This window comes from Phyllostomus discolor, chromosome 5 (genome assembly GCF_004126475.2).
Source record: "Phyllostomus discolor isolate MPI-MPIP mPhyDis1 chromosome 5, mPhyDis1.pri.v3, whole genome shotgun sequence".
Classification (NCBI taxonomy): Eukaryota; Metazoa; Chordata; class Mammalia; order Chiroptera; family Phyllostomidae; genus Phyllostomus; species Phyllostomus discolor.
In genome coordinates, this window is record NC_040907.2 from 125,120,905 (window position 1) to 125,134,716 (window position 13,812).

General features: G+C 54.2%; 1 protein-coding gene across 4 annotated transcripts in view; it reads right to left on the reverse strand.

Annotated features, from left to right (window-relative positions):
- CDH23 (cadherin related 23) overlaps window positions 1–13,812 on the reverse strand; it is a 410,614-nt gene that overhangs the window by 178,851 nt on the left and 217,951 nt on the right. For all 4 annotated transcript variants that reach the window (XM_028511340.2, XM_036026831.1, XM_028511341.2 and 1 more), the window contains exons 10-11: window positions 10,961–11,073; window positions 9,155–9,343 (exon numbers count right to left, since the gene is read on the reverse strand). In XM_028511340.2, coding sequence (XP_028367141.1) covers window positions 9,155–9,343; window positions 10,961–11,073 — 302 coding nt within the window. The remainder of the gene's footprint in view (window positions 1–9,154; window positions 9,344–10,960; window positions 11,074–13,812) is intronic.

Genomic DNA, 13,812 nt, shown 5'->3' on the forward strand with positions numbered 1-13,812 from the left:
GTGCCCGTTGTGAAGGGGCACCACAGTGGGCGTGAACCGGCCCAGAGGGGATGGAGAGAGGGGCAGAGGCGGAGAATAAAGTTTGTTAGTTCTGCTCTGCTCCCAGCGGGGAAGACCAGCTGCCGCGTTTAGGAAGTGTGCTTCCTGTGATAACATGATTTCCACTGTCTCCTGTCCGCGCCAGTCCTGCTCATGAGCGTGGGTGGTGGTGGGCGTGGGGAAGGAGACCACCACCGGGGAGCTGGGTGGAAGAGGACCCATCCTCCAAACCCCACACGGAGGAGGACCCCCGGTGGCTGGAGCGCCCTGAGCCTCGGGCACTGGGGCACAGAGCAGGCGAGGACTGGGCTGTGGCGCTATAGCTGCCAAAGCCAGCCCTGCCTGCTTCACACCCTGCCGGGGCTGCGGTGCCTCCTGTAAACAGCATGCTAATTAGATTTATGGATGAGACTAAATTAGGAGGTGTCTGATCATGCTGAGGACACCCTCTGGTCCTCAGGGAGGTTGGAGCTCAGCATGATGAGAGGAATCACACCGTGGGATGCAGCCACGCACAGAAAAATCCTCATAATCATCACCGTCCTAATAAGAGCCTCAGCGAAGGCAGCTGGGGAGAAATTAATGGGAAAAGCACAGGCAGGGCTGCCCTGCTCCCCTCGGCTTCCCTTCCAGAGCAGTTTGCTTTGAAGTGGACTGACGTTTATATTTTCCTGGAGAGCCTCATCTTGGGGGAGAAACTCTAGAAATGTGAGCTGATGCTGTGAGACAATGGAGGGTGCGCAAACGAACCCCTGCACTCTTCCAGGGGAGGAGGAACATGGGGGCAAAGGTACTCATCTAGGAACCATGGATTCCAGGTACCAGCGGTGCTGACATCACTTTGGGTGGACACAAGCCCTGCTATGGAACAAAACCACCGGAGAATCTCTTACAAACAGGAGCAGCCAGGATGGGCACTCTGGCTCGGGGAACGGGGACAAAGCAAAGCACAGCTCCATGTGCCTCACCTTGGTTGCTCCCTGGACCAGAGCCCTCACCCCCTACCTCCTCTCAGCTTTACTTCATGGGGTGAGAGGCACAGAATGTTAGAGGCATTTCAACCACTTCCCTTACTCCTCCTGGGGGATTCAGTGGGAAGTGGGTGATTTCCAGCCAGAACCCTGTTACCTCCCTAATGGAGGGGAAAGGAGGGTCTGGGTAATTGGGCGACCATACATCCACAGAGAGAGCAGAGAGCTGCATCTGCCTCCATGGGTGCTGGCAGCCAGCCCGCCAGCCCTTCCCTCTCTCCCCTGCCTCGCTCCACTGCTTCTGGAGTTTGGTTTCCAGTTCACATTGCTTTGGAAAAACAGGAAGGCGGAGGTCCGTGCCCTGGGTCTTCCAATCAGCAGGGTGGAAGAATTTCAGGCCCTGGGGTGGCAGGGATATACATTTCCTGGGTCCCTACTAAAAAGTGGGTGCTAGTGACGAACTTATGAGGCTCAGCTGAACAGTGGCCTGGAGGGTCCAGAACTGGAAAGGAGACCCTCACCTGAATGTGTGGCATGGAGCCCCCCTGCTCCGACCCTACCTCATCCCAACCCCGCCCCACGCAGAGCTGTGGCCCACGACCCCAACTCAGAACCAGTGAGATGTCAGCTTCAGGACAAGAGCCTAAGGAGGGAGCCGGGCTGAGGGGTGGCAGTTAGTGAGCGCAGGGATTAAAGAGGGGTTTTCACTTGTGTGTGCCATGGGCTCCTCTGACAGTATGGAAAAGCCCAGGGCCCCCTCTCAGACGACCACTTTCAATTGCCTAAAATAAAATACGTGGGACCACCAAGTCAACTAATTACTTTGAAATACAATCATCAAAGTAGTTTAAAAGGGTATTATAGTAGAATTATGTACCTTTTATTGCATTAAACAGTAAGATTTGGCAGTGGGTCTAACATATGCTGTAATTTCAAAGTTGTGGTGAATATAAATGGCATTTTGAGGTCCCTGGGACGCCTGTAATATGAATGTGAAGTATCTGAGATTTCTCTTGGGGTCACAGTCACAGGTACCACTAATACCACTGTGGTTTGTTTCATTTTTCTTAAGTAAGGGGCGTGCTCAAGTTTGGTTAGAGGTCAGTGAAAATAAAGAGGCAGCATTTTCTCCACCCAGGGTCACGGATGCCTTGGGGGTTCAGTGGACCCCCACTCCCCCGCCAAGAAGCCCTGGACTGAAAGGAAGCCTGGGAGGGGCCCGGGGGGCCTGCAGCCACATGACCTTGAGGGCTGCGTGAGGCGAGGAGGTAAGAAACTGCAGGCTGGACACACTGACTAACAGGAACAAACACGAAAATAAATTTGAATAAACACAAGGTTGCGGGCTGGGCTCTGTGACAGGCCTGGGACCCATGTGGAATGGAAAATGAGGGTGATGGATAAAACCATGCCAGGATGAGCCAGGGAACAGGAACAGTCTCCCTCCCACTGTCCGCTCCCGCTCCCCGTCCATGCAGATGGACCCAGCGTTCTGGAATGTGGCCTTTTCTCCCGTCATTTGCTTTCTTTTATTTATTTATTTGGCGGTGTTTTCTCCTTGGGGAGGTGGGTAATTCTCTCTGTTTTTTTCTTTGCCCCTCAAACAAATGAATCATGTCATCTCCTGCCTGAAATAGGACTTTGCTCCTGATGGTGTGCCTCTGCTCGCCTCTGCAGTGCAGGCACCCCCTCCTTGTCTTGCCTCCCCTGCCCCCCCCCACCAGCCACGCTGGAGGTGGGAGGCCCACCTGGTTGGTGGGACCAAAACTTTGAGGAGAATGCGGAGCCATGGCTGTAAGTGGGGAGGCTTGCAATACATGCAGGAAGCACAGGATTGAGAGTTCAAGGCTAGGCTCTGAGACCCATTGTCTGTGTGGCCTTGGGAAAGCCTCTTAACCTCTCTGAGCCTCGACTTCCTTCTCTCTGGCAAGGACACAATAATACACATACCTCTCAGGGCTGAAGATAATAAAAACAGTTAAAAGTTAGAGAGTGCTTTTTATAGGCTAGGTGCTATTCTAAATACACATATTAACTTATTTAATCCTCCTAAGAGCTTTGTGAGGCAGGTACTATTATTGTCTCCATTCTGCAGATAAGAAAAGGAATCAGAGAGGATAGATAAGTTCTGTAAGGTCACCCAGACCAAAAGTGGTAGAGCCAGGATTTGAACCCAGGCAGTCTGGCTTCAAAGTCCTTGTTTTTAACCACCCAGCTGCCTCTCTCTCCCTAACCTGTGGTACCAAATAAATATGCACATGGGTGGGCTGGGAAAGGTGGGTGGGGAGAGGCCCATGGAGGTGCCAGGCCTCTCTGACCAAAGTGGGGAGCAGAGGCAGCTGGAGCGAGTTGAGGGAAGGGGGGATGAGCTGATGTCAGGGGCAGGAAAGAAGACGGAAGCTCAGATGGCACCCTCTTGTCTGCACCCAGGTCCTCCTGGACCTAAAGAATATCAGGATGTGTAGTCTTAACTAAGAATGACCGGTCCCACGCATGGTTTTCCAGAGGTGGACACTGAGGAGCAGAGTGGGGACCCGAGGCCTGGTATCACTCTGAGGGCGAGGAGCAGAGCTGAGGTGGGACCAGGCCACTCGGCGTCCTACTGGGGAGAGTTCTGAAGGAAGTTTCTATTGGACTTTTCAGGTTTCATTATAAGGGACTGGGGTTCTTGGTTTCTTGCAAATGACTTAAGAAGAAAATGGCTAAACTGCAAGAGAGCCTCAGGATAGATGCTGGGAAGCACCCGCCGGCTGGAATAGTTGGGCAGGGGCGGCGGGAGAGTCCTGTGTGTGTGGGGGAGTACTTTATTGTCTTTCCCTGTTTTCACCCTTGGCCCCTGATAGTCCATTTTCCACGCGGCAATCAGATGGCTTCGTAAGAAAGACGATTCAGAACCTGTCAACTCCCTCACTCCTCACTGGACTCAGAATAAGAGAAAGACACCTTCCTGTGGCTGGCAAGGCCTGGCCCGGCGCCTGGGGATGACCACAGCCTCACCCTCTGCTGCCCCCTCAAGCTCCCCCTGGCCAGCCACAGGAGCCTCTTTTCTGCTCTCTGACAATGCCAGGCCATTTCCGGGGACCTCTGCCCTTGCTGGGGGGCACTCACTGCAGGTGTCCTCCCCCTGCAGCTCTGACTGGCTGTCTCTCTACACCATGGGGTCCCCACTGTCCCAGCACCTCCTCGGAAGGCACTCTTGTACCGCTGAGTTGAGGATGGTCCCCTACCCCAGCCCATCACTCACCCTGTCTATTGACTTCTTGACGTTCACGCCCACCTGCAATGATGCTGGTGCTTATTCTTCTGGCTTCCCCACTGGGGAGACAAAGGAGCTCAGGGAGGCCAGGGGCCCCGTCTTTAGCGCTGTCTCCCCAGCATGAGGCACAGAGTAGGTGTGCAATGATTGTTGAGTGAATGACTGCCTAATCCCCATGACCTGTGCACATTTCCATACAGTCCCTCAGACTGGTGGCGGGAGGCAAATCAGTGAGGTCTGAAGGCTGTTCTGAAATGATTCCAATTTCCAGAAGCAGCCAGAACCAGGTGGTAGAGGCCTCTATGGGGGGATACTGGCACCCCCTCCACCCTGTCCCTCTGCAAAAGTGTCCTCCAGGACAACGGCAAATATGTTCTGAGAAGCTGTGGGTCAGAAATGAGGCAGAAATAAAGTGGGCCAAATGCTCCCAGCTCCTGAGGAGAAAGACATGATGTACACCAAGGGCGCTCCTCCTGACTGGCAGGCAGGTGGGAGGAACTGTCCACTTTCAGCTGAGTCCGTTGGGAGGGGTCACACACAGTGCCAAAGCAGTATTTAAAAACTAACCTGTTGCTGGAATTTGTAAGGCAGCCAGGGGCATGGTCTCCCTGTCTCCCTCCCACAACCCTTCAGAGGCAGGATGCAAACAGAGATAATCCACTCCCTTCGAAATGGGAGCAGATTTTGAGAACAATGGAACAGAAAATTCCAACAATCCCAATAACCCCTGGGGCTGCGGGCTCAGCTGTAAGTAGCACTGGGAGGGTACATGCAAGATCGGGAGAGGAAGAGTGAACTAAGTGGAGAAAACATGAAGAACACGTGTGTCTCAGGCAGGGGTGGGTAAGGATATGGTGGACTCCAAGTGAACCAGAGTGCTGCTTGCTTCCCGTAGCTTCCCAGAGCTCCGAGGGAGAGACGAGAGACTGCCCAGCAGCCGGGCACAGGGAATGAAGCTGCCACAGCCTTTCATTTGAAACTCAGAGATGAGCTCCCACATGAAGGCTGACTCCTGGGTCCTTCGCCTTGAGATTTTTTTTTGGTGTGATTTGCATCACAACCATCTATTTGCATCTCAGCTGTCACACAGTGCAAATGGGTTGTTGTTGGTTTCAGCCCACCCAGTCCCTTCATTTTCTGGCTTCTGCTAGTTTTCTATACCTGGGCAAATGAGAAGAAATTACTCCCAGAGACTTGACAATGAGGATGGAGTCCTTGGGAGATAGAAAGGGCCTCTTTCAAGCACCTTTGTTGGTTGGAATGGTCTGGCAGAGCCTAAGATTCAGCAAGAAACGGAGTGGAATCCTAGATCTGGAGAGGATGGCAGGCGTCATCTCATCTTTGTGAATTAGATTAGCATCCTTCTTAGGTATGATGGCTACGAAATGCTGACTGAAAGGTTAAACTGCTTCCTCCTTCCCTTCCTGTTTTCCATCCGCACCCTCTACTGCTCCACAGTGGACACTGGGGTCACCTTCCCACAGACACTCAGTAGGAATTGGGCTTCCACCCAAGAGCCCCGACCGACGATCACTTTGGATCACCGTACCATTGACTCATGCTCCACCTCCACCAGTCTGTGTTTCTGCACCGCCTTGCAGGCAGGCGCCAGGCGGAGCACGAGGCACTGGGCCACACAGGCGGGCAGAAGCAGACCTGCCCTGCCTGTGGCTCCTTTGCTCTAATCTGATCTAACATTGTTAGATCAACACACTGATAATGCGAAATCACAGTCACAGTGAGTGCGAGGGAGAACCACACGGTTCTGTAGGATCTGTGACAAAGGGGTTTCACCTCTCCTCATGCCCCGTTCCTTCCTCCAGGTTTGCTCAATGAACACATTTTTCTGCCACACTTAGCAAATCCGGAGTCACCTTCAACCGAGACACAAATCCCTATGGACGTATCCTCTCATCGGAAAGGAAACGAGAAGAAATGACAATTCTAAAAAAACCTCTGTTACCAAAGTTGCCTGATTTCTCTTTGGGTTTTCCCCAGATTCTAGACGCTTGGGTTGTGCTCAGTGTCAGGGACACCTGTGTTTTCTGTCCCTGCTGGCACCGTGGCTGACACCCCAGCCGGGGACCTGGGCCCGACCCTCAGCACCCAAGACTGGGCTTCGGGAGATGTTCCCTGTCCAGATCAGAACCCCTCTGGAGTCCTGGAGAGTGGAGAAGGCATGGGAAAGAGCAGGGCAGTTTAGAAAGCAATTTCAGAAGCAGCCCAGGACCACATCTGGGGTGGTTTGGGTGCCGTTCTGTTGGAAGCCTGGAGGACGAGCTGGGTAACCTTACGGTGAGGCAGTCTGGGCCTCGGGGCTGCCGCTCCTTGAGGGTAGTTCTCTTCCTGCACCTGCCTGTGCCCTGGAGTCTAGAGGAACCCTGTGGGGAGGAGGCTGGGCCTCTACTGTCAGAGACACTGGCCGGCTACCTGGGGGAAACAGCAGAATGGCCGCTGGCAGTGCCGGACTCCACGTCTACAGCAGGCGTGCTGATGCCTGAGCCTGAGTGGGCAGGCTGCACGCAGACACCCCTAGGCATTCCTGTGGATGCTTCAGACAGGTGTGCAGCAAAGAGCCTGAGACAAATCCCTGGACCAGTCACGGTGAGCAGGGCCCTGGGCGTTCGGGCCCTGCCGGTGGCGATGCCCCCCGGTCCCCTCTGGTTAACACCTGTGTGTGGCAGGTACTTCCACACTGGGCTCTATGTACCAATCACAGGATCTCCTCCCTGCCATATCCCTGTTGATTTCCCCTGTGGCAAACACATACCTAGCTGCTTTCCTACATTTTGCAGCCTCCTGGCAGCGAGGTAGGCCAGGTCGCTAGTTCTGGTCAATGGGTTCATTCTGGAATTTAGCAGAGAGGAGCTGGTGCTTAACCTCTTGCTGTCTCCTCCCTGCTGCAGGGACCAATGGAACTGCAGTGTGCACCTGGGTGGCTACAGAGAAGGGGTCCCCCCACCCATGCCAGACAAGCAGTCTGACTTAGAAATAAATTTCTGTTTCAGTGCTAATTCATTGCTGTAATAGAAACAGATACATTTTCCTTTTATGTCTTTTTTACACAGATGAGTGAAGTGAGGCTTAGGAAGGGCCACTGACTCCCCCAAGGTCACAGACCTAGCAAATAGCCCCATCTGACCCCAGAGCTTGGGCAGTAAACCACTCCACACGCTGCTTCCCCTCTGCATTGCCTCAGTAGCAAACCAGAATTCCTAGGCCTGGAATTCAAGGCCCTTCAAGGCTGTCTAGGCCTGAGTCCAGCCCACCTTCCCACCAGCCCGCTGCACAAAAACCCTGCATTAGTCTCGGGAGTCACCACCTGCTCCCCCGGTCCACTTGTAGGTTTCTCCCTCTGGGCCACTGCCTGCCCCCAGCTCTCCTGTGCTGCTTTTCCTGATCTGATTCACGCCCCAAGGCTCAGCGCTAGTCCGCCTCTTGCCAGAGAGACTTTCCTGGTCCGCCCAGCCCCTACGGCCGCCTTCCTCGGCCCAGCTCCGGAGCCCTCACTGCATGCCTCACTGGACTCGGGACCCACACTCCTCTTCCAGGGCCTCTATTCTCCTGGGCTGCTGTTCTATCTGTTTATCCCCACCTTTTAAACTTTCTACATTTCTGTATGTGATTTGAAAGGTTCATACTACCTTTGTGTAAACACACTTGGGTCCTTGGAACAGACCTGGGTTATGCTTTCTGGTCTCCCTCAAGGGGCCACAGGTAGATCCTTGTAAGCAGCAGGCACTCAGTACATACTTTAGTTCTTCAGACAGATGAATCTGAGATGACTAGCAGCAGGTGGAGGCACGTGCATGCCTGCGCAGGCGCGCGCGCACGCACACACACACACACACACACACACACAGGGACTGACCTGCCCTGGTGGCCCTGAGTCCTCGTGGGGGACCGTGTCCCGGTGGGGGAGGCTGGCAGGAGAGGAAAGGGATGTGGGAGGAAGGGCTCTTGGGCGGGCATGCTGGGCGGCGTGCAGAGCAGTCAGGTGGATGGGGCAGGAGGAGCGAGGAGAAAGCTGGGCCTGGAGCAAGGCTAGTGTGGCAGCCCCGAGTGAGGAGGGACTGCAGAGAAGGACCTCGGGCTGGGAAACCTGATGGAATTCCTGAGCAGAGTGGGCCGGGGGAGCGGCAGTGATAGACAGAAGTCCTGTGGACCCTTGGGGCTGTGACGGGCAGGGGAGACGGGGCACAAGAAGGGATTGGGGGAGGAGGCGGGCTGAGAGGGTCCCATTCATACAGAAGCCTGTCTCATCCAGGCCTGGCCCATCCCTGATGACACAGGTCCCCATCCCAGAGCCTCCTCTTGCCCATCCCTCTGGACCTCTTCCTCGCTTGATGCCCATGCCCCTCTTTCTGAGACTGGCCTCAGCCAGACGGCCCTTGGGCAAGGGCATACGGGCACCCCAGGGCCCTGTGCAGTCTCCTTACGGCCCGGGATCCCACTGAGCACACTCAGCTCCTCGCATGAAAGAGGAGGGGCCGTTATTACCCTGAGAGCAGGGATAAGACTTTCTTCCAAGGTCATCATTTATACAAGAGCCTCTATCTTCTAAAATTTCTATTTTGGGGGTGTACATTTTCTAATGCACCTATACTAGATTAGTAGAATGATCATGTATATAGCTTCCGAATATATAACTCCATATTGGAGGTATGTACTCAAGCATTTTTGCAGGTTGTGGGATGTAATCCAAAAGTTAGAGACTATGGTTTTTGCAGCCTTATTTATCCTCAGAATGCAGCGGAGGGAGCGGGGGTGTTTGTTTCTGTTTTATAGGTGGGGACCTGCAAGCACAGAGATAATGGGGATTTTCCCAGGGTTGCACAGCCCAGGCAGGGTGGAGGGTCTAGATGGGCCACATGTCCCAGGGACTCACCTCGTCCTTGTCCACCACCTGGATGAAGAGGGGGAGGGCGAAGCCGACCTGTGCCAGCTCAGTGATGGCCACGCTGTACTCGGAGCTGTTGAACTCTGGGGCATTGTCGTTGATGTCAATAACCAGGATGTTGAAGGTCGTGGTGACTGTGGCGTCGGATGGGGTGCGGTCATCATTCAGCTCCGTGCCCTGCAGAGAGAGGACGGACACCTCAGGTTGAAGGCAGCCATGACTGCAATGATAGCTATCATTTACCTGGGCTTTCTCAGTGCCGGCCACGGTGCTCTATGGTGCCGCCGCGCCCTCACCTCATCCTCGCCACAACCCCAGGAGGAAGAGTCTATCATAGCCTTCCCATTTTACTGATCCCATTTACCAATGAGAAAACTGAGGCTCAGAGAGGTTAAGTAACTTGTATAAAGATGCACAGCCAGAGCAGGTATCAAGCTTAGGCAGTAGGATTCTAGAACCAAGGGGCTGAGGTGGGGTAAGGAGGACAAGACAGATTTGGGGGCTCATTGAGGGGGAAAGTAACAGTCTTTATGCAATGTGGCAGATGATGAAACTGAGGTCAAGATCTTTGTGTTAGCAGGTAATCGAGATTTAATTCCTTATCTGCCATGGCCTGAACACTGTGCTAGGCACCGTGAAGGTCTGGGTCAGACTCAGGAACAGGTGGACTCAGGTACCTGGGCGCCCAGTCTCCCAGCTGCAGCCCTCAGGTTCTAAAACACTCATTCCCGGTTCCCACCTCAACCTCTGAACCAGCCGTCTCTGGGCAAGAGGCCCAGGACTAAGTATGTTTCACCAGCTCCCCAGGGGATTTAGATTCACAGCTGAGTTTGGGAAATCACTCTAATACTTCGTATAAAAACGTACAGCTGAGCTCAGGGTCCCCCAGGGAGCTGGTGGCTGCAGTGGGACTAGGCGGCAGTTCTCTCCCATTGCAGCTGCCGCTCCAGAGGAAGGAAGGCTGAGAGGGGCCCACAGGCTTGGTGCTGGGTGACGGAGAGGCGGTGGTAGCATGCCCTTTCCCCATCGGCCCACACATGCACATCAGGTGGAAAGGAAGGAGGCAATGGGTGAGACGGGGCTACTTAACCCATCGCTGCCTCAGGCCCTCTTAAGGTCAAGGAGGGCAGCTCAGAGGAGCAGGTTAGGCTGCAACATCCTCCCCATACCAATGGAAGGGCCTCCTTCCCAGAGCTCCTCTTCTCAAGCTTTGCACGTCCCCTGCCCCTCAGTCAATGGCTGGGGCTGGGGAGGACCCCTGTAGCCCATGCAGAATCCATGCCCTAAATGGGCTTCCCAGGGAATGGCTCAGCAAGTCATCGATTTTTATTAAAACTGGCCACGAGTGGCAGGTTCTACAGGGGTCGGGGGTGGGGCAGGGCTGTGGCTCTACCACAACTTCCGGGGCGGGGACCACTGCAGGGGCCACCCTTCCGCACTGCACCGCTGTTTCCTAACATGGCAGCAACCCCAGGGGAGCTGTGAGAAGCAGAGATGGGACAAAAACCAAACAACCCAGAAATGGGGTAAATTGAAGAATCTGAGTTGGCTAGAGCAGAGAACTTGAAATTATGGACAATAGTAAGGACCATGAGATGAGCACCTACTGTGTGCCCAGCAAGGCCCCTGACATGGCCTACTCCTAATACGCATTGGCACGACCCCCAGGAATCAGCACAGGGTGAGAGAGCAGAAGCGATGCGCCTCCTGGCAACCTCCACCTTGGCCACTGCTGGGGGCTGGCACTGTGCGTGGGCATCCCCTCCACCTGGATGGAGGTGACCTGGCTCTCACCTTCACGGTCAGGATGAAGCCGTGGCTGTACAGGGGGTTCTCCCGGTCCAGCAGACCATTCAAGGTCAGTGCTCCACTGATGTAGTCCAGGGCAAAGATGCTGTTGGTGTTCCCTGCAAGGGAGAGAAGTATTCTGGGTATGACTGGGGCTCACGGCAAGTAGTCAGGGGGCCGAGACCTCAGCTCCTCTCCGGCGGTTAAGGGTGAGTTAGGAACTTAACATGGAGGCTCAAGGAGGAAGGGAAAGAGCTCCGGAGCACACAGGAGCCACAGGAGTACACGAGAGTATACGGCCCAGGCAGGGGCCGCACGGAATCACAGAGGAGAACAGTGTGCCCATTCACCCCCTGGGATTGGGGGGAAGTCTTGGTTTGGTGCTGACACGTTGGCAATACCCCTCTAACCCTCGCTTGCTTTCCTGTGTAACAAAGAGAGTAGGCTTCAGCTCAGAGCCTCTAGAGGGGGCAGGGCCCAGGGGGACCTGGTAATTTGGATGGTCTGGAAGTTTATGCCCTCCAGAACTCAGATGGTGAAATCCTTACCTCCAAAGCCAAGGTATCAGTAGGCGGGGCCTTTGGGAGGGGATGAGGTCAGAGGGTGAAGCCTGCGTGAAGGGGATTAATCTCTTCTGAAAGACCCAGCAGAGCTCCGGGCTGGCACTCTGATCCCAGCCCCCAGCCCTAGAGCTGCGAGAAATACGTTTCTGTTGTCTATAAGCCACGCAGCCTGCGTTATTTTGTGTAGTGGCCCCAGTGGACTAAGACAGTGACCTCGTTTTGTTTCCTTTGTGCTTGTTTTTATGGCTCTGTTCTGTTCTATTCTATTCTATTCTATTCTAATTTTCTATTTATGACAATGATGCTGTTTCCTTTTATGATATGTATAAGTTAAAACAACTCAATTTCAAGAATAAGTATTTAAGCACTTATTACAATTTAAAATATGAGTGTAAAGTACTAGCAAAACCCACGCACGAATGATATGGCTCAAACGGAGGCCTCCATGTCCCACCCTCTCTCCCACACCAACTTCGTTTCACAATCTCGCCTGCAGGCACCCCGTGCCCCTACAGTGGCTTCCTCGGGTTCCCCAAATCACCCCATTCCTTCCTGCCTCCTCGTCTTCCAGTGGCACCTTCCTCTCTCGGCTTCCCCTCCCCTCCTCCCACCCAGTGCCAGCCCCCACTCCCGGGAGGCCGTCCCACCTCTCCTGCTGGCCCCTCCACCCCAAAGGCAGTAGTCGCTGTTCTGTTCATTATTCCATGATCTCCCCACCCAGGATAAAAGCCCCCGGAAGGTGGGGGTCTTTTACAATGATCCCTCAAGGCCTCTGGACAGTGCGGGGTGCCCAGTAGTGAGCACGTCCCTGAAGGAGGCTGCTCCCAGCAGCCTGGGCTCCCGTCCTTCCCTTGAAGCCTCCCCACCAGGCTGGCAGCTCACCGGTTTTACCTGGGAAAATCCCAGCTCCACCCTCCTCTCGTCCTCACTAACCAGTGTGTCGGTTCATCCACACACTCACTCACTGCTGCCATCTGTCCACATAGTCAGCAACCCCCTGGGCCAGGCCCGGAGCTTGGCACTGTGGAGGGCCAGGGATTCTGACTCCACAGCACGTGCAGCCTGGGGAGGGGGCATCTCTGAGTTCACGGCAGTGAGGCTGTTCACACATGGGATGGCTCAAAGACGGAAGGCTTCATGGATGAAGTGCCATTGATTCCCTATATCACTGTTTAGCTGTGTGACCTTGGGCAGCTTACCTAACTGCTCTGTGTCCTGGTTTTCTTATCTGTAAAATGGGGATAATAATGGATCTACCTCATAGGGTTATGAGAATTAAATGAGTACACACACACACACACACACACACACACACACGGGCTTGGAATAGCTCATGGCACAAAGTAAATATTCAGTAAGTGCTGTTTGAACTGGGTTGGGCCTTGGAGGACAGGCAGGCCTGGGGAAGGGGTGGAGAGACACTGACGCCATAGGAGGGAACTGATCCCAGGCCTTGAATACACACAGGCAGACACCTGGATCACCCATGGAAGCCTCTGTATCTCCCTGTTCTTCCCTTTCCTCAGCTCTAAAGGGATTTAAAAAAAAAAAGACTTTTAAAGACAAGGCCGCAGAGCCTTCTTCTGGCCAGGCGTCTCCCCCGCCACCCTCACAGGGATGGACAGCCCTCCCACTTCCAGTATCCATCCCATCATTCCAGCTTTTCATATAAATTCATTCTTCCTAACAAAGGAACCTATCAAATGTTTAACTGAATGTGATTCAATTTTATCTTTGCAAGATTTCCCCTATAAATCATTCGCAAACCAGAAGGCCCTTGCTGAACAATGTGCTTGGATTTCATTTTGGAAAGTAGGGTGTCTACCCTGGTGCACTCAGTTGGGACGCCCCACCCAGCACCGTCACCCCGCTGATGGCCACCCTGCCCATCCCAAACCCAGATTCTGTCTCAGGACACAGAACACCTCCTCTTCCCACCTACTCACATTCTCCAACGAACATGCAGGCAAATACCCTCAATGGTGCACAGCCAGACTCGAGGACCACCCCCCAACACATGCAGGCTTCCTTTTCACACATCTGTGTGTGGGTCTCACCTCCCAACCTCCCGCCAAGTACCAATCATGAACTCCCAGGACCAACAGCCAGAAAGGGTCACACCCAGGGAGCTGACAAGGCCACCTGGGTGAGGCACAGGGTCTGATGGTCCTACTGTCACCATGGCAACATTGGCACTCCTACTCCCGGGGATGCTGGCTGGGTCCAGAGCAGGAAGAGAGCCCTGCTCCCAGCAGGGAGGGCCAAGGGCAGGTCTCATTCAAAGACTGATTGATT